General features: G+C 44.0%; 1 protein-coding gene across 1 annotated transcript in view; it reads left to right on the top strand.

The window, feature by feature from the left end:
• Positions 1-27,623, top strand: part of PRKAR2A (protein kinase cAMP-dependent type II regulatory subunit alpha) — a 711,046-nt gene extending 683,423 nt beyond the window's left edge. Inside the window, exon 11 of the mRNA XM_086939313.1 lies at positions 21,143-27,623. Within this exon, the coding sequence (XP_086795439.1) occupies positions 21,143-21,276 (134 nt within the window). The 3' untranslated portion in view covers positions 21,277-27,623. The remainder of the gene's footprint in view (positions 1-21,142) is intronic.
• The last annotated feature ends 287 nt before the right edge of the window (positions 27,624-27,910 follow it).

Below are 27,910 nucleotides of genomic sequence, written 5' to 3'. Positions count from 1 at the left end.
GGAAAAGACGGCGCTTGTGTAGCGTGAGGGCCGCCAGATCCTGGAAGAGCAATGGTGACGTACCCTTGAACGAGAGCGGGTGCTTCTGTCGCGCCTTCTGCAATATCTCCTCCTTGGTGCGAAAGTCCTGGACACACACCAGTATATCTGGGGGGGGGGGGGGGGGGGGGGGGGCACCGTTGATGCTCTGGGAGGTACGGTTCTGTGTGCCCTGTCGAGCAGGAGGGTCGAGTCCAATGGGCGCCCCAGCACATGATTGAAGAGCTCCCTGGCATAGCGAAACACGTCCTGGGTGGCCTTGGACATGGCAACATTGCGAATACGGATGTTGTGTCGTCTCGAGCGATTCTCCAAATCTTCCATGTGGAGCTGAAGATCCACCTGCTGGTCATGCAGGCGGATGATTTCTTGCTGTAGAGCCGCCAGTTCAGTGTCCTTATTGTCGCTTTTGGTCTCCAGGTCCGCCACCCTTTCTCCTAGACCATCCATCTCACGACGGACTTCTTTTTAATTTCGCTGGTGAATTCTGTTTTGAAGGTTTGGATGTCATCCCGTAGGGAAGTAAAGAGGGATTTTAAAAACGCCTTCTTGATGGGTTCTGACCCGTTGTCTGCGCTCCGCTCCATGGTCTTCGGGCCTGGGACCGCGGTGTCCTTTTGTGGGGGGCGGGGGAGGGGGGGGAGAGGGGGGTTATGGGAGACCTGTGCTTTCGCAAAATGGTCTTTCATCGTCTTGCCGTGGTTTCCCCGGCTAGCCGACATCTTATGGCCCCTCGGAACGTAGGCCTAGCCCCCTTTCCTGCCGCACCTGCAGGGCGATTCTGATTCGTCGCAGTATCCGCACTGCCAACCCGCCACATCCGGCACGGTCGTCTTCCCTGCACACTGCCAGCACCCACTCGGCGTCCCTCCGTTACCGGCCTCGCAAATTCTGGGGCTACCGGTCGCCTCCACACCCCTCCAAGAGGGCCACACACTCCTCTGGGCGCTCCCGCCACCGTCGCCTATGGCCCCTGCGGTGTCCTCCTCACCTTCTCCCAGCTCTCGGGCCGGTGGGCTTCCTCTCTAGCCCTGGCTCTCGTTCCAATGGACTTCTGACACTGGCCTCACTGCAGCCGCGACCCCAGATGCCAGGCAAAGCCACCCAATGGCGCCTCGCCGGGACACACCTCGAGGCCTCACCTCCTTCGCCTGTCCGATGCTGCCAGGGCCCATGCGTCACCCCCGATCCGCCTCAGCTCTCCTGTGCAGGCTCGCCTGTGAAGGGCGCACCCTTCGCCGCTGAAGCACTTCTCATCCCCACGCGCCGGCCGCCTCTCACCGGCCATGTAACATGCCGCCTCCGCCACAACTCTGGCCGACACTCCGGCTCCCTGTATGCCCCTCGTGGCTCCGCCGCTCCTCCGGGCCTCCGATGCCCTGGGACCTCGCCGCTCTCTCCTCCTGCGGCGCCCACGGCGCCGGTGCAGCCCACAGCCGGACTCACCCCGGTTACACCAGCAGCAGCCCGTACTCACAGTGCCCGGGCTCCGGGATCCGCAGCGCGGCCCTCCTCACGGGCTCGGGGTCAGGCCTCGCTTCTGGTTCGGTGGGGGATGGGCGCCCCGCACCGCCAGGCAGCCGGCCGGGCGCGATTCCCCTCTCTCGGCGCGATCTCGGGTCCTGTTCCGCTCTGTCCACAGTCCCGGCAGCCCACGGGTCCAACACAGAGGACTCCGGAGTGCCCGAACCGGTGCTGAGAAACGGCCGTCGGCGGGAGAAGTGAAGTTACACGTCTGCTCTCGCCGCTATCTTGGCCACGCCCGCCTGGACATGCCCTTTAATGGCCGTTGCCAGTTTGGCAACAAGGCAGTCATTTTTAAACTGTGTAGAAACACTTTGTTTATTGTGTAAATTTTAAAACTCACTTTTTCCTTACTTACTGCATTCGCTCTCCCCGGGGGTCAACGCGCTTCCAGGCGGCCGATTTGGGCTCACTTGGGACGCGGAATCTCACACTCGGGCGCATTTCCACGGGCGCCATCTTTGGGGGAGTGGAGGTCAGAGGGCTAGTGCTGCGGGCGATACTGGCCTCACACTACAAAATGAACCACGCAACCCATTCGCGCAGCAGACGGGCGCAGCGGGGGCGCCCGAGGCACGCCAGAGGCGAGCCCGTCTGCGCCTGTCCGCGCCAGTCCGGGCCCAGGGACAGGAACCCCTGCCATTCCCTCCAATTCCACCATCACCTACTTGCGCGATGCACTCCTGCAATGGAGACCAGACATAAACCTTGCATGCTATAATTCGCTTAATCCTGATAGACCCCACATCCATTGCAACTCCTGCCATTACTCCCTTTCGGAAAAAAAAGTCCGCTTCCGATGTCGCAACTTGCATAAGTATGGCCCTATTGAACTGTAAGTCTCTGCCCAAACACTCCCTAGAAATCTACTCACTGATTCAGGACCAAAAACTTGACATATTTTTAATGGCGACTTGGTTGTCCACTAACTCTGACCCGGACATAGTCCAAGCTCTCCCTCCAGGATAGCTCATTCAGCACCGGAACAGGCCCAATGGCAAAGGGGGTGGGATTGCTATTATCTATAAAAATAATTTCTCACTTAAACATTCAGATCTCCCCCACAAAATCTATTTCAGGTCTTCTCTTATATCGCCCTCCGGGCGCCTTGGGGCACTTTGGCAGCTCGCTACTTGAGACCGTCATCTCCCAAGCCAGTACCTCTTCCAATTTTACATTAATGGGAGATTTAAACCTCCATTTCGACGACCCTCTAGACAAAGTGGCAGGCGAACTAATACTTGATTTAAAATCCTATGAACTCCTTCTCAAAAGCCCCCATGCCACACATACAAAAGTGCATCTTCTCGATCCCATATTCTCTAATTTCACTACTTTGGAACCCAGGGAACCTATACCTATCCCATGGTCCGACCATTTTTTAATCCCGTTTAACTGGCAAACCACCACGGACACCCCCCAAGTCCTGGTGACCCGCAATCAAGAAAGACCCTGGTCCAGACATCCGCTGGATAAATCTATTGGAGCGATCACCCCCACACACGATCCGGACCCGTTGGTAGCGGATAAGAACTTCGCACTCTGGATCAAAAATTCACTTAACAGCGCTCTACCTAGGAAAAGAGTAGTGAAAAAAGCAGACCTTTCAAATCTCCCTGGTACACTTCTGAACTTAGGGACCAGAGAAAGTTATGCAAAAAATTAGAACGTGCATGGAGGAGAGCCTGGGCCAACATCAAGAAAACTGAATATAGAATAGCCATTAGGTCCTACAAAGCCTCCCTTAAAGCTACTCAGGCTGCTTTTTTTTAGGAGAAAATTCGAGCCTCCACAAACTCTTCAAGGGAGCCCTTCCGTATTGTGAAGGAACTCTTGAAAGTCCCTGACCCTCCCCCCACCCCTGACATCTCAGGGTCTAGATGCAACCAACTTGCGGAATTTTTCTCAATAAAAATTCAAAACATCCTAAAAAGTTTACCTAGCATCGACCAGCTACTCGAATTTAGCTCTCCCATTGCCCTAAAGGTCGCACCACACCTTGATTCCTTTTCCCCAATCACCAGGGAGAGATTTCGTAAAATGCTCGGATCAATAAAAAGCGGGTCCCCGGCTGATCCCGCACCAATGAACATCATGAAATTAGTGTCACCAATCATCACCCCATTAGCCACTGATCTAATCAACTCCTCCTTCTCCCAAGGTATTGTTCCGCCTAGTTGGAAGAAAGCCATAGTCAGAGCCCTACTAAAGAAGCCACAGCTAGACTCCTCAGAGATGTCCAACTATCGACCCGTCTCCTTACTACCAGGGATTAGTAAGATTGCGGAAAAATTCGCCAACCAACAACTATCCGCCTTCTTGGAAGCAGGTGAATTGCTGCGCGGCTCCCAGACAGGCTTCCGCCCTGGTCTGGGTACAGATACTGCCCTGATAGCGGTGATTGAAGAGGCTAGGCAGATCTTGGACTCAGGAGGATCAGCAGCGGTGATCCTCCTGGACTTATGCGCTGCCTTCGATACAGTTGATCACTGTATCCTTATTCAACGCCTCAGAAGTTTAGGAGTGTCGGGCTCAGCCCTGGCATGGCTAAAATCCTTCATAGATAACAGAACCTTCCAGGTCTCTGAAGGCAGCATGCACTCCAAATCTATCCCTCTCCAGTGTGGTGTACCACAGGGCTCATACTTGAGCCCGACACTTTTTAATGTCTACATGTGGGATTAAATGATCACCTATGCAGACGACACACAATTGGTCGTCTCACTTAACCAATCAGATCACTGGTCCGTGAACCTTCAATCCTGTCAGAAATCTTCGGCTGGATGAACAAATCCCTCCTTAAACCGAATGGAGATAAAACGGAGCTTATGCTTCTGGGACATAAGACTACATCTATTCTTAACTCCATGTGGCCCACATGTATGGGAGCAACTCTCCTTCCAAAAAGCAAAATTAAAAGTCTTGGAGTATGGCTCGATCAAGATCTCTTTCAAAACTCAAGCTAAGAAAACTGTTGGCGTGTGCTTTGGCCTACTCCGTACTGCACGGAAAATCCTCCCTCTCCACTCTAGGAAACTCCTCATACAGGGCCTCATCCTTTCCAGGTTGGATTATAGTAATTCGCTATATCTGGGCGCCCCAGAATCCACCTTAAATAAACTACAACTTATTCAGAACTCGGCAGCGAGGCTGTTAACAGGAACATCAAATAAACTCTCAGCTAAACCCGCCCTTAGATCCCTTCACTGGCTGCCAATACGGGAAATATTTACATTTAAATCCCTGTGTATCATGCACAAATCCTTACAGGGCAAGTGCCCCCCACATCCTGAGAAGTCTGGTTAGCCCCTATAAAGCCAACAGGGCACTTAGATCAGACCACCTCTACCTTGCAAATGTTCCTAGAATAAAGAAGGCACGAACAGGAGGACGTTGTTTCTCCGTCAATGCCGCAAGACTCTGGAATTCCCTTCCCCACAATATCCTCATTGAGCCCAGTGTTCTGAAGTTTGGCAAGCTCCTGAAAACTTTTCTTTTTCCCTGAGGTTTTCTTAAGCTTCCCTCACCTTTGCTGAAATCTCTACTCATAACGCTGGGACGCCCACTGGTAGCCATGAGCTTTATAAATCCTCTTCTATTCCATTCCACAACGCGCTTGAGCGCTTCAAGGACTCTGGAGCTATGGTCAGGTCCTTGGGCCTTGCAGCGACCTTTTGCCCCTTTTGTTGCCACGGAAGGGGTGCGTGTCCCACACAGGGCCGCCCAATCCACCCAGTCTCTCTGCATCCAGGGACGTGGATCTAGCCTCTTGAGTCCGAGGCCATTCCACCAATGCCCTCTCTGCAGCTGCCTCCACACCTTCTTAGTCCGACCTTTCAGGGCCACCAGTTGCCAGTGGACGGCAGGATCTGCCATCATCTCACCCACTGGTACAACATCATGTCAGACAGGTTGGTTTTGTAGATAGTCCGAAGGCGCTACTCCCTCCCCTTCAAGGCTACCCCTTCCTCCATGCTACCAATACTCCATCGCATGTCGGAGGATCACTTGGCCCTTCTCCGTCAGGAAGTTACAGCTTTCTTGGCCAAAGGATCTATGGAGTGAGTCCCTGTGCCAGAAGTACGTTGTGGTTTTTATTCCCATAACTTCGTGGTACCCAAAAAGGACAAAGGCATTTGTCCTATCTTGGATCGCAGGGGCGTCAACTGCTTCCTCCGGAAGGAGTTCAAAGTGTTGACATTAGCTCAGGTCCTGTCTGCCCTCGACCCTGGAGACTGGATGGTAGTGTTGGACTTGCAGGACGCTTACTTCCACATCCCTGACCTACGGTTCACGGTGGGCCACGAGCATTTTCAGTTTACTGTGCTCCCTTTTGGCCTTACCAGTACCCCTCAGGTGTTCATGAAAGTGATGGCGGTGGTTGCAGCTCATCTGCGCAGATCAGGGGTTTCAATCTTACCCTATCCCGACGACTGGCTGTTGAAGGCGAGCTAGCCCCAGGCTGTCTCCAGACTACGGCCGACCTCATGCACTCGCTGGGGTTCACTATCAACGTGCCGAAGTCACACCTGATTCCCTCTCAGAAGCTCCTTTTCATCGGAGCCGTTCTGGATACAGTGCAGTTTTGGGCATATCCTCCTGAGCAGAGAGTCTGAGATATTTGGGCTATGATACCCATGTTAAAGCCTCTATCCCGGATTTCGGTGAGAATGACCCTGAGGCTGCTGGGCCCCTTGACATTCTGCTGGTGGATCATGCCAGAGGGCATATGCAGGCTCTACAGTGGGACCTGAAGTTTTCAGTTCAGTTCAAAAGCTTTTATTCGATTTGTTCATACAAATCATACAAGCAAAAACACAATTCAAATATTAAAATCACCAAATAATCTTTCCTAAAAAATGGAAAAAGCTAAAGTGCAGCAAGTGGAAAGTAATCATGCCTCTATGGATCAACATGTTTTTATAAAATACACAACATTCTTACATGTACTAACTAGGAGTCAGTAGAAGTTACTTACTAGGCCTTTACTGGGAACTGTATATTAAAATTATTAAATAATCATTCAATACTGTGGGGTACTGCATAAATTCCTTAATACAGACATTGATATTAAATTCAAAGAAAAACGTATATATACAGACAGGGATAATAACATTAATTTCATCATGAAAAAACCCTGGCAGCTGTATGCACAAGTACAGACAGGTCAGTAAACAACATTAAAGTACGATACTTTTCCTGGCAGCTGTACATTTTAAAATAAAAGTAGCCAAGAAGAAACAAATCTCTTCGTTCACTAGTAAAGATAAAAATATCAATGCTGTTTGGGTGGTACGGATACTGTATTTAATAAAAATTGGTTTAAGGTATTTAAGCCTAAAATTCTGATAAAATTTACAAAAAAGTAAAAAATGGCAACTACTCTGACGAGAGGTACCGTCACACGGACAAGGTGTGTTTGAACCAGTCTTTGTGTTTGGAAAAGCAACCAAGTGGTGTACTATACCCAATCTGACCCGTGTTAAAACATACTGGTGGGAAGGGCGGGTCACAAATACAAGATAGGATTGTAGTCCAAAAGCTAAATTTAAATCTTTGTAAAATTTCAAAGTAGCAAGATTTCCAACAGCTTTGTCTCGCTCAGCCTTACGAAAATTAAGGAATGTTATCTTAATTTCTTTTTTTGAAATAGATACAACCTTTTCCGGCTCTCGGAACACATTAATGTTGAACAAAAGTAGATACCAATGATGGATGTATCTTAACCATAATACACGTGAGGAATGATCCAAACCTATACAGTCAAGAATAATATCCTGAGTGAATCGGGTCTCCGACTTAGCCCAAATAGATCGCCACAATAAAAGTGGCCGAACTGCTGCTAAGTCAGAGATGTACTCGATCCCAACTTCGTCATGGATCAACTGTATGGAGGCAGAAGGGGGAACACATAATAACCTCCTTAAGAACTTGTTTTCCTCCTTCTGCAGGGAGATACCCTCACAGTGACCCCATACCCCTGCCCCATACAGAGCAGAGGAAACACAACATACATTATATATGTTCGTCATATCATAGATACTTCGTGAGCCAAGTTTAGAGGCAAAACGAAAAATGCTACTAGTGGACCGTAACATTTTTATTTTTACGGAAGTTTTCAGTAGGCGCAGCATCAAGGGCATCATTCCGATCGCGTCCAGATCTCGGAGGGCACTGCACGCCACTTGAAGTGGTGGCTAAGGGACCAGAATTGGGTGAATGGCAAATCCCTCTCCCTTCCCCAACCAGAGTTCACAATAGTGACAGATGCGTCACTCCTGTCCTGGGATGGGGCGGCCACATGGGAGAGCCTCTGGTCTCCGGGCTTCTTCAACCCTTCTGGAGCTCTGGGCGATTCGCCTTGCACTGAAGGCATTTCTTCCTTCTGTCTAAGGAAGGGTAGTGCAGGTTTTCACGGACAACACCACCACCATATGGCACCTCAACAAACTGGGGGGGGGGGGGGGGGGGGCTGGTAGAGTCATGGAGCCTATGTCAGGAGGCTCTTCGCCTTTGGACTAGGCTGGAACATCAGGGCATGTCCCTGGTGGTTCAACACCTGGCAGGTTTTCTTAACTCCAGGGCAGGCAAACTCAGTCGCCTGTGCATGATGGATCACAAATGGCGTCTTCATTCGAAGGTGGTGCAAGGTCTCTTTCAGCAGTGGGGAGAGCCTTTGTTCGATCTGTTCGCCACCGAAGAGAACGCCCAATGTCAGCAGTTCTGCACGTTGGGATATCCAAGCCTGAACTCACTCGGCGACACTTTTCGATGCGAGTCGAATTGCGGTCTTCTATACGCTTTTCCGCCTATACCACTTCCTCCTAGAGTGCTGAAGAAGATCAAGAGAGACCGGGCCCAAGTCATTCTTGAGGCTCAATACTGGGCACGGAAAGTCCGGTTTCCTGAGTTCTTGAACATGGCCATCGATCGGGAGGTACTTCTGTCACAGCAGCAGGGGACGGTCCTCCACCCGAACCTGTCCAGTCTACTCCTCCTTGCGTGGAGATTGAGAGGCAACAGTCGACAGCCTTCGACCTTCCTCCCGAGGTCTGTGATGGTATCTTGGCAGCCCGGCGCCCCACCACTAAAACGGTATATGCCTGGTGATAGAACAAATTTGTGACATGGTGCACAGCAAAGGCTATGGACCCCCTTTCCGCTCCTCTTTCTGAGGGCTCTGCTCTGGGCACCCTAAAGGGCTACCTCTCAGCCATTTCAGCCTATCTTAGGCTTCTTGATTAACCTTCTCTTTTCAAGTCCCCTGTTGTAATTCGCTTCCTTAAGGGCATTACTAATCTTTTTCCTCCTGTTCCCTTCGTAGTGCCTCAGTGGGACTTGAACTTGGTTCTTACTTATCTTATATGTGCTCCTTTTGAGCCGCTTCATAACTATCCTCTCACTTTAAAGACTGCCTTTCTGTTTGCCTTCACCTCTGCTCGCAGGGTGAGTGAGCTACAGGCTCTTTATTCGAAGCCTCCTTTTCTGGCTGTTCATCTGACAAGGTTGTCCTCAGAACCAGACCTTTTCTTCCCAAAGTGGTTACTTTCCACATTGGTCAACCCATCACTTTGCCCACCTTCTTTCCGCGTCCTCCTAAGGAGGAAGAAAGGCTCCACCGTCTGGATCCAAAACATGCCCTTTACTTTAATTTTGATTGCACAAAGCAATTCCGGGTGGATGACCAGCTCTTTGTTGGCTATGTGGGTGCCAAAAACGGTCAGGCCATGCACAAACAGACCATCTCTAGGTGGGTTGTTTTGTGCATAAAGGCTTACTATTCTTTGGCAAAGAAAGAGCCTCCAGCCGGCCTGTGCGCCCATTCTGCCAGCGCGACAGCAGCTACCTCTGCTTTGGGAGGTGGAGGCCCCCTCAATGACATCTGTAAGGCAGCTACGTGGGCATCTCTGCACACGGTCCCCAAACATTACTACCTGGACACTCAAGTCCGGAGAGACGGCTTCTTTGGCCGTTCTGTTCTCCAGGACTTCCTGGTGTGAAATTAGTTTGCAGACCCACTTCCTGGGTTGGTATTCCTCGGGTATCTATTCTACAGGTAAGTAATCTATAACTAATTGTCTCTTTCAAATGAACAAGTTACTTACCTTCGGTAACGATATGTCTGTAAGAGACATAGATTAGTTATGGATTCCTTACCACCCCACCCAACCTCCCCGTTCTGCGATCTTACTTCTAGGGTTAAGGACTTCCTATCAGGGCTTTAGTTTTGTGCACCAGTGGTCAGTGTCTTGCATGGCTCTGCGCTTCTGGCATGGAATGTCTTATAAAAGACCTGACATCAGTGCATGAGGGCGGTGTCTAAGTAGCTACCGCGACGTCATCCCGGCGACCACAACGCCAACGACCAACACGTAGCCGATCGACGCCACCTTTCGACGCACAGGGGTACTGCTGACGGAAAAATTCTCTGGATCCAGTCTGACGGCTAAGGGTAATTCAGGTAAGGAATCTATAACTAATCTCTTATAGATATATCGGTACCGAAGGTAAATAACTTGTTCATCTGTAAGAGACATATTTTATTTATTAATTTATCTATTTAGCTTATAAGGCACACAACTACCCGCAGTGGGTTTCCCGGCGCCAAGGGACAGATTAAGAGAGGGGAAAAGGAGCATCCATAAGTCATTACTGAAGAGAGCAACCATAAGTCATTACTGAAAGAGCCACGTTTTCAGTCCCTTGCGGAAACGAAGAAGATTGGTTTCAGTTTTTAAAACAGCGGGCAAAGCATTCCAGAACTTCGGACCCAGGTGGGAAAATGAGCGGCCGCCCATCTTCACCAGCCTGAATCTCGGAATTACAAAATTACCTTTCCCTGAGGATGATAGGCTTGGATGAGGTCATGTAGATATGCAGGGGCTGAGCCTTGTTTAATCTCAAAAATGTAACAAAGAGCCTTGAACTTAATTCGACTGGCAATCCTAAGCCAGTGAAGATCATGGAGTGCTTTGGAGACGGAGGCTCTCCGAGGGACATGACTTAGGAGCCGTGCAGCCGCATTCTGCACAACCTGAAGTTGATTTAACGTTGCTAGATCGGCTCCTAAGTAGAGGACATTTCCATAGTCCAGGCCGGAAACAACCAGCGCCTGGACCACCGTCCTCTGTGTGGGGACAGGAAGCATCCAGAGGATTTTTTGGAGCCATCTTAGAGTGACAAAGCAGATGGAAGCCACCTTTACTACCTGCTGGCGCATCGTAAGCTTCTCATCAATGAGGAATCCGAGGTTGCGCACCTGGGCAACAGGTTGAGGAGTAAGGCCCATTTCATTGGGTCAATGTTGAGGACCCCGTGAATCTCTCCCCTTGCCCAGGATAACAACCTCGGTCTTATCTCCATTAAGTTCAAGGAAGTTACTGCGCATCCACTCAGAGACCCGAGTCAATCCTTGTTTCAGAACAGAAATGTTGCCACCTTCCAAAAAGTCAAAAGTCAAAATTTTTTATTTGTATAGGTACTCAACAGAGGACCACAAATTTACATTTTACAAAAAATTAAGAAAGTAGTTACACATTTTAATCAATACAATGTTAAAAAAGATTTAAGAAATTTATAAAAGTTATAACAGACAAATTCATTTGGTGGCAGTTTACATAGTTCTATTAATTCGCTCACTCGGGTGATTCTGCAAGATCGATAGATAGGGGCAAGGAATCTTGTCCGTGCAGTAGATACTTTTAAGTTGGGACACACGAACAACAGGTGCTCTAAGGTTTGGTCTCCCCCTTCACACAGGGGGCATAACAAAGATCCTTCTGGCAGCCATCTTACTGTGTAAGTTAGTATGGGTAAGGTGCCCAGTCTTAACAAGGTGATTGTCCTCCTTGCACCATGAGTCAGTGAAAACCCAATATATGGTTGATTATGCTTATACTCCAAAGAATCTACGTAAGATTTGTATGTTGACAGTTTTTTACAGTGTTGGTAATCTAGTTCAGTAACTTAACTTCGGAGTGAAGCATTTTAGGAAGAGTTTCATTTGGGCGGTTGTCCAGCCTTTTAGCATTTCCGGGCTAATCTCTGCCATTTGAAAGATAATTGTCATATTTTTTAAAAACGTCTGATTTTTAAATTCTCCCTCGAAGATTTCTTGTCTCAACAAATGTCTTAATGTGCCCTCCTTTGCATGGAGAAGATTGTAACTCCACCTGATTACGTTGGATACCGCCGTGGCGTAGGAGCTTGTGATCGAAAATTCCAAACGTAACGCTTGAACTGGTGTGGAGTCAGAAACTTTCATTATCTTTTTTAAGATTTTCCCCTCCTTGCGGTCCATATAGGTCCATTGTTTCATTGGAATGTATTCTGTTGCGTATGACAATACAGGAGGAATTTTTGCCTTATATATTTTTATTAAAGAGGAGAAATGCCGATTCCCAGTTGTCCGATATAGTCTTAAGAGGGCCTCAGTATGCACTTCTGACTTCCTCATTAAGTTTTCTAAATGTTTTACATTTGTAGTATTCTTCGAGAGTATCCTGCCTAGATATGGATATTCGCTTACTGTTTCTATTTTTTCTCCGCCTAGACTCCATCTATATTTAACACTAGATTTCTTCCTTGAGAAAACCACAATTTTTGTTTTTTTTAAATTCGGGCTTAGGAAGTTTGTCTTTGAATAATCATGAAGAATGTCCAGGGATTTTTGCAGGCCATAGGGAGTGAGATCAAGCATCACGATATCATTGGCGTAGAGTAGCACTTGTATGCTTTGTTTAGCGATTTTTGGGGACAAATTTGAGCCTTGATGTAATTACTTAGGTAAATCGCTGAGGTATAGGGAGAATAGTAGTGGGGCCAAGAGACACCCTTGCTTTAGGCCGTTAGCTGTTTTGATCCTTTCTGTTAAGCCCTTTTCACCTCCCATTTGGACCTGGCACCAAGTGTCGGTGTGAAGGTTCACTATAGTTTGGAGCAGTAGGTCTGGAATGCCAAGTTCCTTGAGTTTGTGCCATAGAGTAGGTCGATCTACTCGATCGAACGCAGTCGAGTAATCTATGAACACTGCGTATACCGCCTGAGATTTACCTGTTACGTATTTGTCTATTATTGTTTGGATAATAGCAATATTATCCGTAACTGAATGTTTTGGCCTAAAACCAGCTTGAAACATTGGAATTTTGTCCAGTGAAAAATCCCAGTCTTTTAATCTTTGTAAAACCTCTGCTGCGAAGATTTTTCCAGCAGCATCCATTAAGGCGATTTGCCGATAATTTCCTGCGATTGTCTTACTTCCCTTTTTGTGTATTGGGATGATGGTACTCCCCTGCCAAGATTTAGGCATTTGTCCAGTTTTAAAAATATAATTAAATAGGTTTGATAACCACTTACTCCATTCCCTTGGGTTTGCCTGGTAGATCTTTATAGGAATCTGGTCTGGGCCAGAAGCACCTGTTTTCCTCGCTTTTCTAATGTTCCATTCCACTGAGATAGCTGTAACTCCATGTATTTGTGAGTCAGCGTCTCCTTTGTCTTGTTCTGAGCTTTTCCCCTCAAAGTTAATCGGGTTTGCTTTGTATAAATCTGTTAGATAAGTTTCCCAGTCTTTTGGTGTAACAGGTATTGCTTGTAGCTTCTTTTTCGTGGCAGTTAGTTTAGCTACAAGGGACCAGTATTTACGAGAATTCATGTCTTTTGCAGCTTCTTGAATGTCCACCCAATTGCGGTCTTGAATTTCTTTTTCAATTCTTTGCTTTTCTCTACTGAGTTTGTTTTTTAGTTTATTTATTTCTTTCTTAATTGACATAGAATGATTTAGATATTGTGCACGTACCAGTCTGTTCAATTTTTTCTTAGTTATAGAATTTTGGGTATTTTGTGTGTTATTTTTATTACGGCTATTATTGTTTCCATAATTCGCACCTTTAGAGGCATGTTGCAGTTTGTCCAATAGAAGATTTTTTAGCTCATTAGTGATGTGTTCAAAATTTTCTATTGGGTCATCCGAGATTGTTTTTAATAAGAGATCATTCTGTTCAATCAGTGTCGATATTCTGTCCAGTGCTTTCGAGCTCCAGAAAATTCTTCTTTGGACACTATTTACCACAACAGAACTTCTATGAAATATTAGCTGCCTGTCAGTAGCTGTTTGAGGCCTCCATTCAGAATTTAAAATCAACAGAGCATGGTCGCTCTCTTGGCTTGACTGTATTTTTAGGTGAGTGACAGTCTCTATTAGATTCATATTGCAGATAATATAATCAATAATGGATGAACTTCCATTGCCCCGTCTGGTGTTTGATGCCGGAATGTCTCCTTCTATGTTTCCATTCAGAATTACCCCTCTTAGGGAAGGTAGTGTCGATAATAGTAATTTCCCTCTTTTGTCACATTTTGCACCCTTGGGGAATTGCGGGGCTGAGAGATCGGCAAATTCCTCATCATAAAGTTGCATCCATTTACCAATTTCCGAATTGGAAATTTTGCCGTTTGGATCACCTGCTATTATATATGGGATACATGATTGATCTTCGTCAATTTGTGTGATGGATTCCATGATTACTAGAAAAGTGTTATCGTAGTTCTTGCCCGGAGGAGCATAAACATTGAATAGCAGGAATGATTGTTTAGGTGCTGCATTATGAGTTTTTAGGAGGACCTTTAAACATTGCAGGTAGAGTGATTTGGTCTGGATAATTTCCTGGGCCCACATATAATCCTCCTTCAAGAGAATGGCCAAACCACCTTTTGCGTGGCCCCGAATGGATGCTTTGGCTGGGATGTCATATACATAGTAGTTTTTTTGCGAAAATGTTTTAGTTGCCCAGGTTTCCTGTAGCATTAAGAGATCCGGATGGTTGCTTATGGCTTTCGTCAGTTTGGTCTTAGTTTTTCCCACCATGTTCCACGATATTATTTTGAGACCATTGCTAAACAGATTGTCCCGAACATGATGAGGATTTATTGCTGTTCAAGTTCTCAGATACCCATGACCAAGATCTGATGCTTTCTCTGTATTCCTTTCCCTTTAGGTCTTGTTGCCATACTAACCTTTCGCCATTTTCCACTTTTACCTTCAGAGTGTCTTTCCCTGAATACTTGTTTCCTGAGTACGTTGCTCTGGACGCATCAGTATCTCTCAGAGGATTTTTGTATTGAGAGTTAGAGATTTTTCGAATTTGTTCATCATACCCTGGGGGAAATCTGTTTTCGTTAGGATCCCTTCTTACATAGACGTCGTATCCATGTTTGTGTAGTGTTTCCTTTTCACTGATTATGATCCCAGGTATAACGTTTGACCAGAAGGTTACTGTAGCTATTTTATTATCTTGTTGCGGAAAGATTACTAGATCTATCTCGTTGCTGTTCAAGGATTCCAGAGGTTTGATATGGTGAAGGAGATTGATGATCCTTCTTCTATTTAGTGGTATCATATCCATTGGGAAAAGTTCTTCAAATTGTAGTGTTCTGGAGTATGGTGTTCCTGCTCCATGTTGGTTTTTTCCTTTATTATTTCTTTCAGTCGTATTTTGGTGTTGTGATTCTTCAAGGACATCATACGAGACAAATTCTTTTGCAGCCGGATCTAATGGTTTCAATTTCTCTTCTCTTTTATTTGAGCTAATTTCCGTATTGCCAATGGTCCCGGGCTTAATAGGTTCAATTTCTTGTACTTCTTGTTTGTTATTGACAGTTATAAACTTTTGGAATTTCAGCTTGCGGTTTTTTTTCCTATGGATACGTCTTATTGGTTTTTTCCTCTTTCTTTTTCCTTCTACTTGCTCAGTATTTATAGTTTTATTCATTTTTTCTCCTTTTTTACTTTCTGATGTGTTATTAAAACTGACTTTTTGGGTATTTTCATCCATATCTTCATCTTTTGGTGTATTCGATTTCATTACCTTTGTGAAAATTGGATATTGCTTATCATTAACGGATTTTTCTTTAAAAAGTTTTTTCAGGGAGAATATTGGTGTTTCATGTTGTCGTACTAGCTTCTCCTTTTTTTGTTTTGAAACTACTGATGTCTGTGTGCCGCGATCATTTTTTTCTGTGTCTTTTTCGGTATTTTGGTAACTTGTGTAGTTCCTTTGTTCATTGTTGTTGAACTTCAATTGGTTTTTTTCCATTTCAGGAGGTTCTTTCCTTTTCTTCTTTTCCTCTACTAGATGCTTAAGGATTCCAATTTGATCATCCAGGGTTTGGTCTGAATTTTCTAATATGTTCCCCAGAAAGGAAAGGACCGACTCAAGTATTTCGTGTAAGGAGAACAAGGCTTTTGACATAGGTGTAGCTATGTTAGCTGAATAGTTGGTTTTTATGAGAAAAGGGTCTACAGATGATTCAAGTGTTTGAGGTTGCACTTGGTTTTTTTGTAAAGGGGGACTATTTGTTATTTTTGGCTCAGGTTGGTTTTGTGATATCTTGGAATTATTTGCACAAAGTTCTTCCAGATGACAGGTATTTCCAGGGCCTTTTTTAGGTGTTGAAGATGTTAAATGATTTTCCTCGTGACCCTGGGTTTGAAAATTTTTAGAGTTGTTAAAAGATTTTTGTATATTGTCGGGTACAATGACGCTCAGATTTGGTTTTAGATTTGACCCAAATTTAGTGAGCGTACATTCTTCTAACCCTGTATGCAGTATTGAGTTGGGTATTTCTTCTGTCTCCAGAATTTTTTTGTCAATTTCGTCTTTAGATATTAGAGTAGAGAAATATTCAGTGATGGCCGGAGTCCGTGTAATTCGACCTTGTTTTATTGATTTGTCTGAAGATTTCCGAACAGCGTCCTCCGTACCCATACGTTTCATAAAGATAGTCCTAGATCGTAATTTTTTAAGCCCCATTTCTTTTTGTTTCCACGATTTCTGTTGGTATTTGCTTGCTTCTAATCCCTCGTGGTTTGAGAGCAAAGATTAGCACTAGTAGGGGGAACAAGTCAGAAGGAGAATTTGCTTACCAGGAGCAGATGGTTAGCGGGGTGGCCCGTCCCGTCCTAGTTCGACCTCGGACGGCCTCAGACGGCCCGCCCTTTGCCCGGGCTTAGCCCCGAGCTTGGTCCCGCGCGCGTCCCGCGTTGCGGGGAGCGATTTGAGATTTATGCGTATCGTTGGTGGGCTTGTCCGTGGGCGTGTCGCCTGGGGGAAGAGGAACCAGCTGATCCCAGCTGTGATTTCTGGTCCTCGCAGTCCCCCAGGCTAGGTGCGCTCTTGTTACACACCGGCCTCTACCCCTCTGACTCTAGCTGGGAGCGATAGGCAGAGTGTGCAGATAGCAGCTCACGCTCACACCAGCGAGTCAGGGGGAGGCAGCACCACGGAGCGATGTAGAATGAGCGTCAGCTCTGAACAGGCAACACTGTTTACAGTCAGCAGGGGGAGATTCCTCGCACAGCCAAAATGAAGCAGAACTCCAATTCCAAAGTCCGGTGAGTGGCGCCCGCGAAGCGGGTGTCACAAAACTATATCCTGCTCGTTGGTGGGCGTGTCCGTGGGCGTATCGCCTGGGGGAAGAGGAACCAGCTGATCCCAGCTGTGATTTCTGGTCCTCGCAGTCCCCCAGGCTAGGTGCGCTCTTGTTACACACCGGCCTCTACCCCTCTGACTCTAGCTGGGAGCGATAGGCAGAGCGTGCAGGTAGCAGCTCACGCTCACACCAGCGAGTCAGGGGGAGGCAGCACCACGGAGCGATGTAGAATGAGCGTCAGCTCTGAACAGGCAACACTGTTTACAGTCAGCAGGGGGAGATTCCTCGCACAGCCAAAATGAAGCAGAACTCCAATTCACAAGTCCGGTGAGTGGCCACCTTCCATATTTGAAAGAGAGAAGATCATTTGCGTATCGTCGGTGTAGGAGAATAAAGTGAGGCCAGCTTCCTCCACTATGGTGGCCAGGGGTCTAACGTAGATATTAACCTCTTCAATGCTAATGACAAGGGTAACTCGTCATGCACTGCCCATTCATTTCAATGGAAATCTCATTAAATGGACCTGATTCCCTTAGCGTCCAAGTGGTTAAACAATAAAGGGCTCAGGATAGACCCCTGGGGAACACCGTACGCCGAAGAGCAAACTTTGGGAGAGGCTTTTGCAGAAAAAAGCTGGAAAGTGCGGCCACTTAAAAAGGAGGCCACCCAAGCCATAGCCAGACCCTCAACTCCTAGAGACCGAAGAGATGCGAGAAGGATGGAATGTGACACCGTATCGAAGGCCGCACTCAAATCAAGAAGTATGAGTGCAGACGTTTCTCCATGATCTATACAGTGACGCAATCTCTCGGTGACTCCTAAAAGCGTTGTTTCGGTGGAGTGATTCGACCTGAAGCCTGATTGGGATGGATGCAAAAAGCCTGAGCTTTCCACAAAATGAGTACGCTGTGTATTAATATGCCTTTCTAAGATCTTTGAGAGGATAGGAAGCAGCGAGATAGGCCTAAAATTAGATAGATTACAGGGGTCAGCTCCGGCCTTCTTTAAAAGGGGTCAGCTCCGGCCTTCTTTAAAAGAGGAACAATCATTGCATGTTTCCACTCCTGTGGAACATGGGCCTCTCTCAAGGAGGAGTTAAGAAGCTCCATCAAAACACAGCCGGAGTCCAGATCAAGTTGTTTCAAGATCTTGACTGGTAGAGGGTCGCGTGGGGAGCCTGATTTAATGCTTTCCAAACAGTGAGCAAAGGAAGTATTATCAAAAGGTAGCCAAGCAGCAAGTTTGGTTACCGAGCAAGGCATGCTATTATAAGCGGGTACTGGAAGCAAAATAGATTCTTCAATGGGAGAAGGAGGGCCCAAGGAGTCATAAATAAGCTCAACCTTTGCTATAAAGAATTCCGCAATTGAGTTGCATTGTTCCTCATCTAAGACCGGGGGAGCAGGGACCGTATCGGAGCCTGTCCGCTTCTTCACCACTGAAAAAAGCGTGCGGGAGCAGTTTTGGGCATGTGTCACGGTATTGGCAATATAGGTGGCTCTTGCAAATTTACACTGTTTATGGTATTCTCTAAGAGCCTCTTTATAGCCCACTTTACAGGCCAGCGAATAAGAGCGCCTCCATTTTCTCTATTTTCTCTCAAGTGCCTTACATTGAGACTTCATAGCCTTTACGTTTTCTGAAAGCTACGACGCAGGGGGACGGTGAGGCAAGAGTGTTTAGGCACCAGAGGGAGAAGTTTATCAACAGCAACATTCAGCCAGTTTGAACAGCTGAGTCAAGCATAGGTAAGGGCAGACTGGTATCCGTTGGATTTTTAGACAAGAGAGTGTTAAGATCTTTAATGTCGAGTTTACCCCAACACCGAAAGCTCTCACCCGCGTCTCCACCGCCATTGACAACAATCTCAGTAGATGTCAAAAGAAATTGGACTGCAAAGTGGTCAGACCACTCCGAAGGGCGAGCAGAGGGTTCACAGTTAAACAGGAGATTGGAAAGAATAGGGTCCAATAGGTGCCCTGCCGTATGTGTAGGTCCAGAGTTGCACAAAAGAATGTTAAGGGCCTCTAAGTCAGATAGAAAAATTGTACTAGTGTTACACTGCGGGTCATCTAAAAGCAAATTAGGTCACCAAGGATGGTGAAATTAGCAGCCTTTAGCAGAAGAGGGGCAATGGCATCAGAAAAAGAGGTTGTCCATGAATTCGAGTTTCCGGGGGGGGGGGGGAGGAGGAGGGGGGAGCTAGGCGATATATCAGAAGGCCAGACAGGGTCATCTGAGGAATTACTGCTAGTTTAAACTGAGCGGCCTCGCATCCCTGGAGAGGAAAGGCTTCAAATTTACATCTGTAAATAGATTTTAAAATTACTGCAAAGCCACCTCCTTTGCCAGTCTCTCTGTCTTTTCTGACCATAGCATAGTCAGAGGGGAGGGCCACAGCAACGTCAGGTCCTGAACTGGCATGCAACCAGGTTTCAGTGAGAAACACAGCATCCGGTTTTTCGGCATCCCAAAAATCATAAATCTGATTTTTATGTTTGGGGAGGGACCTGCAATTAATGCTCCAGAACCGAAATTTGCGGCAGTAAAGGGGCAGAGGTGTCTTCATTAACTTACTCTTAGTCATCCTACCCATCGAAAAACCACAGCAAGGGCATCGAAAGCCATGCAAGGGAAGAACACAAGTTTTACATTGGGAGAATGAACGGTGCCTGAGTGATTTTAAGTCCATGGCAGTGTAGCTAAGGCCATTACCGCTACTGGTGGGGTTTACCTGATTTCGGGCAGAGTTGCTGGACGCGGACGGGCGCAGACGGGAATTCCTCTGGTTCGCCCGCTGCGCGCTAGCATCTGTGTGTTTATGTAGCAGCGCAGAACGACTAGTGCTCTAACCAAGATGGCGCTCACCCGAAGCCCCGAAAGAGAGAAGGGACTATCTGTGAGGCGTCATCAGCAACAACCACGGACAGTGAGTTACAGCAACAATTTACAAAATTCTAAAATGCAGATCTAATTCCTCATGAATAAAAGAAGCAAAGCGCTTCGATCGTAATTTTTAAAGTGCAAGTATGCGGCGAGAGTTAAAAATAGGCTTTCTTTCCAGCAGAGTGCAAAACAGCTATAAATAAGTAGTTGGTCTTTGTAAGCATATATTTGTAATAGATTCCTTACCGCCCCATCCATCTTCCCTGCTCTGCGAACTGACTTCTAGAGTAAGGTACTCCCTTTCAGGGCCCTTGTTATGTGCACCAGTCGTCAGTGTCTTGCATGGCTCTGTGCTTCTGGCATGGAATATCGTGTAAAGACGGGACGTCAGTGCGCAGGGGCGGAGTCTAAGTAGAAACCGCAAAGTCATTCCAGCGACAACGACGGACACAGTCGACCGACACGCGGGGGTACTGCTAAAGAAAAAATCTCCAGTCCAGTCTGACGCCTGGGGGTAATTCTAAGGTAAAGAATCTATAACTAATATATGTCTGTTACAGATATATTGTTACCGAAGGTAAGTAACTTGTTCTTTAAATTCATTTTGTCCCCAAGATCATTTTGATCCATTAATTTTATCTTTCCTGTACTTCTACATAGACATTATTCGTTTTAAAACTTGGATTTTAAACTGTGATTCTGCTTTGTGTGCTGCGGAGGTAGTGTCTGTTATTGGGTTTTTGTGCTTTACAAATATGTAGATGAGAGAGGTAAGAAGGCACATCTTTGTCTTCCTATAGCCATTTCAGGCCTTGTGCCTCAATTCGTTGTATTGTAGGCTGTCAAATGCCAAATGATCTTTAATACAGTCAGGTAAATTAATGCCTGCAATGTTTTAGGTACTCCTACAGATAGATGTAGCTCATGTGGTAACATGACACCTCATGTTACCGATACTGGCTCCTGTTTGAAGTCATCCAGTAATCTGCTCCCCATGCGTTTTAGTCACACAGGTTTGGTAATTAAGCTAAGTATCAGTTTTACCATGAATGTATTTTTTCATGATTAAAGTTGATTTCGTTGCTTCAACTGTTAATAAAACTGCACTGTACTTTATTTAACATTTGAGAACATTCTTTTGCCGATATATTACATCTGTGATAAATGTGATACTTTGATTTTGAAAGCAAGTCGATTCGATTTCACAAAATTTGCAATGTAATTTAAAATGTGTATGTGCATCTTTTTCTGTTTTTTTAAATAGTTATGGATGTGCAGGCATTCGAAAGGTTGCTTGGACCCTGTATGGACATTATGAAAAGAAATATTTCTCATTACGAGGAGCAGCTGGTGTCATTGTTTGGTTCCAGCTTGGACATAAAGGATCCAGAGAATTAAGGCACCCCATACCTCAGTGCCTTCCTAGTAAAAGACAGAGAAGAGCCTCTTATGTGCATCACAACACACAAGGAAAATGGGCACTACGGAACGTTACTACTACCGTCGTTATGGGCATTTTGCAAAAAGAAAATAGTCTCAGCACAGGATGGTAGGGGTTCAACCTGTGCCTCCACTTTGCTGCTGAACTCACATTATTAGACCTACTAGTATTTATAAAATAAGAGGGGCATGGACCTTTCTTTCACTCGCCTGGTTCAAATGGCATGTCACTCCAACCATTTAAGTGCCTGATACAAAGCCCAAAGTATTACAAAATAGTAACTAACCCCAAGATGTTTTCAACAAACTTTTACATCTACAGAAATGTTTTCTATAATAGACTGTTCATAATATTGTAAGTACAATTCCTACGTTTCTGTGCCGAAGTGACAAAGGTTTGAATGTTGAGCTGTACGATATATGTTTACTAAGAACTGCAGTTAGCCAGCGTAAAAAAAAGAAAAGGCTCACTTAAGGATAAATTATAATGAAAACACTATTTTAATAATAAGTGTTGTAATGGTACTTTCGATGAATGGTTATAGTCTGACTAGGAGGAGGGGTATATTTCTCTATAAATGTTGAAGTTTAATTCACGCTAACAAGTGGCCTTTTTGGCTTTTATACAAATTTCGTCACATTGCCCAAGTCGTCTTCTAGCACACATGTCCAGAAGGCAATCTTCAGTTTTGTATAATAATTAGTTTACTTCATATCTGTATCTGTTTTATTCAGATTTTCTGTCACTAAAGAAATATATTCCTCCTTCCTACAATTATCCTTTAGTGCTCGCTCTATTTCTCCCTGCAATTGATTATTTTTAAAACATTTTTAAAGAAAGCGAACTATTTTGTAATTTTAAGAAATGTCTATTGCAGGTTGCCCTCCTTTTTTCTTTTTCATGCCTTGTCAACTATATTTTCAAATCTAAAGATTACAAATGTTGGCAACATTTTGCTTTTCATTGATGTGCTTTAGAATAATTTGCAGTTATGACATCTTTCGGCCTATTTTCCACTCACTATTAATGTCACATAAATGTGTATTAGGCATTCTGGTTCACCGTATGGTAGTCAACGTATTTAAGCACTGGAAAGTCTGATTATCGATTTTGCTACATAGTTGACTTACAGTATTACCCCAAATATGATGCTGAAACATTACTAACAGGGCAAAATGCCCCAGAAATATATTTAACTAGAATAATTCCCAGAAGTGAGTTGGTCTGTGCACAAAATATTGTGTTTCCATCCTCCCACCTCATGAGAAATCTTGCATTTCACTAATGTATCTGGGTCCGTGAGAGGAATCATGTATTGATTCCAGTAATAAATAGTAACAGTTTATGTACGTTTTTCTCAAGTTAAAGGAATCAGGTTGTGGTATGCTGGTGTAGCACTTCTGAACTGTTGCTGGATTCCCAACTTTTTTGTGGCATTTCAGTGACAACTATGCCACGGGACTAATTTTATCTGTTTCAAAAAGCATAATTTGTCGTCCTTATTTATATGTCTTGTTAAAACTACTACTTTAGAATTAATGTTTGCTCCAAGGCATTCCATTTTTCACTTGCTTTTGTCTGATCTGTTCTTTTTGAGGAGATTTGGACCAGTTGCACAAGAAAGATTTAGGCTTCTCAGCTCTATTCGATGCGCAGTGCTTTCTTTGATAGTTACAGCTACTTGCTGTGATGGATCTTCCGTTGTCAATCAGGCTTTTCCCACTCTCTCTTCTGAACTTTTCTGTCTAAAGCTGTTACCAGGAGTTTCCCAGAGCCCTTCGAAAATCATCATGAATCTCCTGGGTCCAGTTTCCGTCATTTTCTGTCAAGGTTTTCTCTTAATTACAGTTGTTTTCTCCTAAAGGTCTCGAACAAAGCATGAAGCAGGAGTTCTTCTGGAGTTTCAAGTGGAATCTGGGGGCATTTACGAAGGTCCCATTAACAAATAGGAATACCTTACTCTTTTCCCCAGCTATCAACCGGGCAGAAACCTGAATTACTTTTGCCACATTGTAAATATTTGTATGCAAAACGTTTATGGCTTGTACTGTTAGTCCTGTCTTTAGATTCGTTTTCCAGCCAGTGCAAACTGAACACACAATGTTATGTAGATCTCCTGAGTGACAAAAGGGATCCCAGAGACTGACATTGTCAATGATTTTTACTTTTCTTTGAATATTAAAATATTACTTTTAAAGTCTAGTTTATGTTGTGCTCCCAATTAGTTCTTAAAAGTAATTATACCGGGTCCATTCACTCAGAATGTGAATAGTGTTCCTGCTGCATGAGTAATTAAGATTTGCCCAGGAAAGAGAATTGTAGAGATTGAAAGAATATCTGGTTTTCCAGGAGTTTGCAATTGTGTTGCCACCCTGTGTTCTCTGAGCGCACAAGCTGCTGAAATCTGCTCTGTGCTATCAAGATTTTAAATCGTTTGTAGCCACAAGGCTTCTTAACTCTACAGTAAATTATCACTTCTCTGTCTTCTGTTTTATTATGAAATATGTTTAGTGATTGTGATCTTAACAATACAGGAATACTAGAAAAGTGCCATTGTGTATTTTGACGAAAGTACCCATTATTTGCCTAATCGAAACATAATGTACAATGAACCCTTCATTCACCTCCGGGTATTGAAGAGCCTGATTCTCCCCCCCTCTTATCAAACACTTTTTCACTTATTCCTGAGCAGTCCCTAAAGCAAACTGTCTCAACTAAAGCTCTAGACATTTTTACAGAATGGCAGTCACCCTGTCACAGTCTTTCCTTATCCCCATTTGATTGTGCTATTTATTTGCTTACATCTGTGTTTTTGTGATGATTTTACTTGCTGTGCTACTTTTCTTGTTATATTGTTAATTTCACCCCTACCTGCCTGTTATGCTGCAGTTTATCCAGGCGTTCATCAGTCCCACATGCAAGGTTGGGCCTGTACTTGACTTTTGTCCTGTAAGCTACAGCTATACACTGAGCTGCTTCTTTACAGACAATTTTTAATATTTTTTTCTGTTTCAAAGTGTTCTTTCCCTGTTGGCCTATTTTGGGTCCAGGCTTAATGACATCGTAGCTGCATTATCTTATAATTTCCCTAGACATCTTCTGAGTTTTTAACCCAAGTCTGACATTTAGGATTAATAGTGCTGGGCATCTTCTCTGAGTTTTCTATCTCCTTAGAGTGCAGATTCAGTTTTCTGAAATCTTCTGCTTTGCATCATAAATATTCCGGTTATGACATCCAAATCCCACATTGTTTGCTAATTTTTCCAACCAATAATACAGTAAGTTGTTTTGCAAGTCTTGACACGCCGTTGTGTGGTGGGCATATACAAGCACAAGAGTTTCTGAAGGCCTTTATTGAATTAGTTACGCAAATGTTTTTATTTTGCATATGTAGCATTGGCTTTCAAGCCATAAACTTATTGATCTATATGCCGAATCATGTTTTTCAAAAGTAGAAAGCCTTTCTTTTTCTCTGGTTACCCGCAATTGAACCATTACATGGTAGTGTTTTTTTGGTAAACATGTTTATCTCTTTCTTTTCTCTTGCACATCTTGTTTAGAAAAACTAACACATTTAATATCACCAAGTAGGTGGAAGGGTTTATAGAATTTATGTTGCTTTTGACAGTTTAGGAACAATAATCCACCATGATTTGGAGGAGGTGGTGGATTAGGAAATGTTTGAGACTTCACTTCATGCTGTGAATTCCAATTATTTATTCTTATTTGGGGTCGCAAATAGCCTCTACCCTAATGTTTTCTCATGTTTGTGATCAAACTTACTTGGAACACTGAGAGAAACACAGACTCATATAAGTAATTCCAGAAAGCTGCAGTGATTGATGGCATACGTTTCGTATATTTTCTTTTCCGTTAGGCTACAGACCCAGAACTATTGTCCTATAATAACCACCAAAGAAACAGAGGAAGTTCTCTTAATATTACTTCTGAACTTTCTCTTCACTTTGTTTTTGAAATTCCATCTAACCCTGAAAATCTGTTTCCCTGTATTGTTCCCCTGGTCTCACTGATGCTTTTTGGATGGACATCTTAAGAGAACAGAATTAGAGCAGGCTACTGCAGTAACTCAACTACATGCAAGAAATCTAGATCTTCTTTTTCTTCTGAATAAGCCACCTACAAAAAAATAAAGTTATTCTATCTTGTGGGATCAGTTATGTTCCTCTCTTCCAAGGGTTTAAAGTCTACCCAGATAGAAAATCAAAATGTTTTGCTTCCCTCAGCAAGTGTCTCTTGGAAAGCTGTTTAGGAAGTTGCTATTTGAAATATATTGCCTACTGACCCTTTGTTTCTGCTGATGTCAGAATCTAAAACTGATTGGTTGCTTTCTAAACTAGATTGGATTCTTAGGGAAGATAATAGGATATAAAGAAACAATTTGCCTGTACAGATTTTCTCCAGTTCTTGACATAGATTATCAAGTGTTAAAACTTTGGATACTACTTTTGTTCTCTGCTACAGCAGAATTTAGATCTAAAGATTATGTAACAACCCCTTTGGATATAGGTTTATAAATTTTTTTGTATCTATATTATAATATCACCATTATGAAAGAAAGTTGGTGGTGTGTTGAGAATTTCATATTGGTTAAAATGTGTTACAGGTAAGTAGTTGCTTCATGCCTGCTACAACTTCAACTTCAAAGGTTGGTTTTTACATGTAAATGTCAGTATATCATCAGTGGGACAAGATGCTGAATGTTTGCTTCACTTTGCACCAACATTCTATTCCTTCTCAGCAAAAGATTCGATTTGTGCATATTTTATTGTACTAGCTAAAATAACACTTTTAGTTCTCATTAGAAAAGCTGTGGTGTGTTCACCAGTGGGGTATATTCGAGTTTTATCTACTTTTACTGGAGTAGTATAATGATTGCTCTCTTTATAATCAGTTCTGCATTAAACAGCACAGCCAAATTCCAGAAGAAATTGTATTCATGGTTTTAATATGTTTTATTTGAGACTCCCAGCATTCCACGCCATCTACAAGAAGCCAAGCATATGTGTATTTCAGTAGGAGCTGATTACTTGATAATTAGTCAAATGTTCTTTCCTGTCTCACGTCCTAATGTTTGGTAAAGGAGGGCCAGGTATGAGTTGAAACGCCTACATGTTCACACAAGCAGTGGTGGATGGGAGAGTGTGCCTTGACCATAACAGCTGATCTTACTTGAAGAAACACAATTTATTGGAGTATAAATGCCATTACATCTTCGTACAAAATAGTCCTTTCTCCATTCACTTATCTGTCAAAGGTAAGTTGGTTATTCATGTCATATTAAATGTTGCATTTTTCTATCTTTTGGTACTTATTTGTGCAGTTGATTCTTTTCTCAGTAAATATTAGCATGGAGAGTTCCTCCTTCCACAAACAGGATTGCAAATTGCTTAATGATATTATGAACTGGGAGAGGTAAATATGAGAATTCAGCAGCAAAGTGGCTAAAGAGATTGTGTCGTCAAGAGACTTTTTGAAATATTTCCGACTTGGTTTGTGATTTTTGTGAAGTCAGAGGAGCCTTTAGTGGTTAATGGTGTCCTTACACTGATACTCGTTTTTCATCTGGCACACGTTTTACAATGCATTAAAACACACAAAATGGATACTGTTTATTTAAAAGAGATGTGCAGTTTTGCGGAGTATTAAAAATGGAATGCCAGCTTTTTTCTTTCGCTTCAAGTTAGTTGTAACTGAATGTTTCTTTTTTTTTTTTTTTACATATTTGTACATCCATTCGGACAAAATACCCTTTTTTGTTTTCACTCCACTTAGTCTTCATTTTCTAGCAAATATGTTCCAAGCCCTACTGCATGTTTGACTTGAGGAGGCCTTCCTTTTGATTAAGTATTTGTATAACCTACAGGGCTAGCAGTAAAAAGTGCAAGAGAACAGTCACTACCATCAACATGGAAAAGTTTATGTACATGAAGGCTTTGTAGTATCCCTGTTTCAAGCAAAATATGCACTTTTTGTTTTGAATTTGTGTGCGATATTTCCTAAAGATGCTACCTCAAGCTTGAAAATGCTTTGTAGTTCATTTGGGTTTTTACCTAATTCTTCAATACTGGAAATTCGTATGTTGCGTTCAGATATTTTGTTTAGTAGTTAAGCCTTTTTGTTCCCGTCTTGTGTACACTGGTAAACTATCTCGTTTTCACTCGACAGCATTATCATTCACTGAACCTTCAACAGTTACAATATTGTACTGTACATGCATTATTATAGCTCCTGCACTTAAGCATGAACATATTTTTATTAATAAATGCAGATACAATGTACCCTACTTTGCACAATTGTGCATGTTTTTGTTGTTTAAATCCTTGTCAGGTATTCCTAAATGCAAAACTTAGTTACAAAGAAGGCAGCTTTTCTATGTGAACAAAAAGGTCGAGTTAGTTAACTCCGTGGGGCATACAACGCAGAACACTGAAATTCAGTCAACCATTTGCAGAAGTAGCTCCAGAAGAATGTTGCAGACATGTTCACTTTCGAAGTGACTGCGCAGACAGTTGGCTGCTGTATTTCTAGACATCTAATATTATGAAATGCAGGTTTCTTTTTTGCCACACG

This window comes from Lissotriton vulgaris, chromosome 9 (genome assembly GCF_964263255.1).
Source record: "Lissotriton vulgaris chromosome 9, aLisVul1.2, whole genome shotgun sequence".
Taxonomy (NCBI): domain Eukaryota; kingdom Metazoa; phylum Chordata; class Amphibia; order Caudata; family Salamandridae; genus Lissotriton; species Lissotriton vulgaris.
The sequence above is the reverse complement of the archived record's forward strand: the minus strand, read 5'-3'. Positions and strand labels throughout refer to the sequence as shown.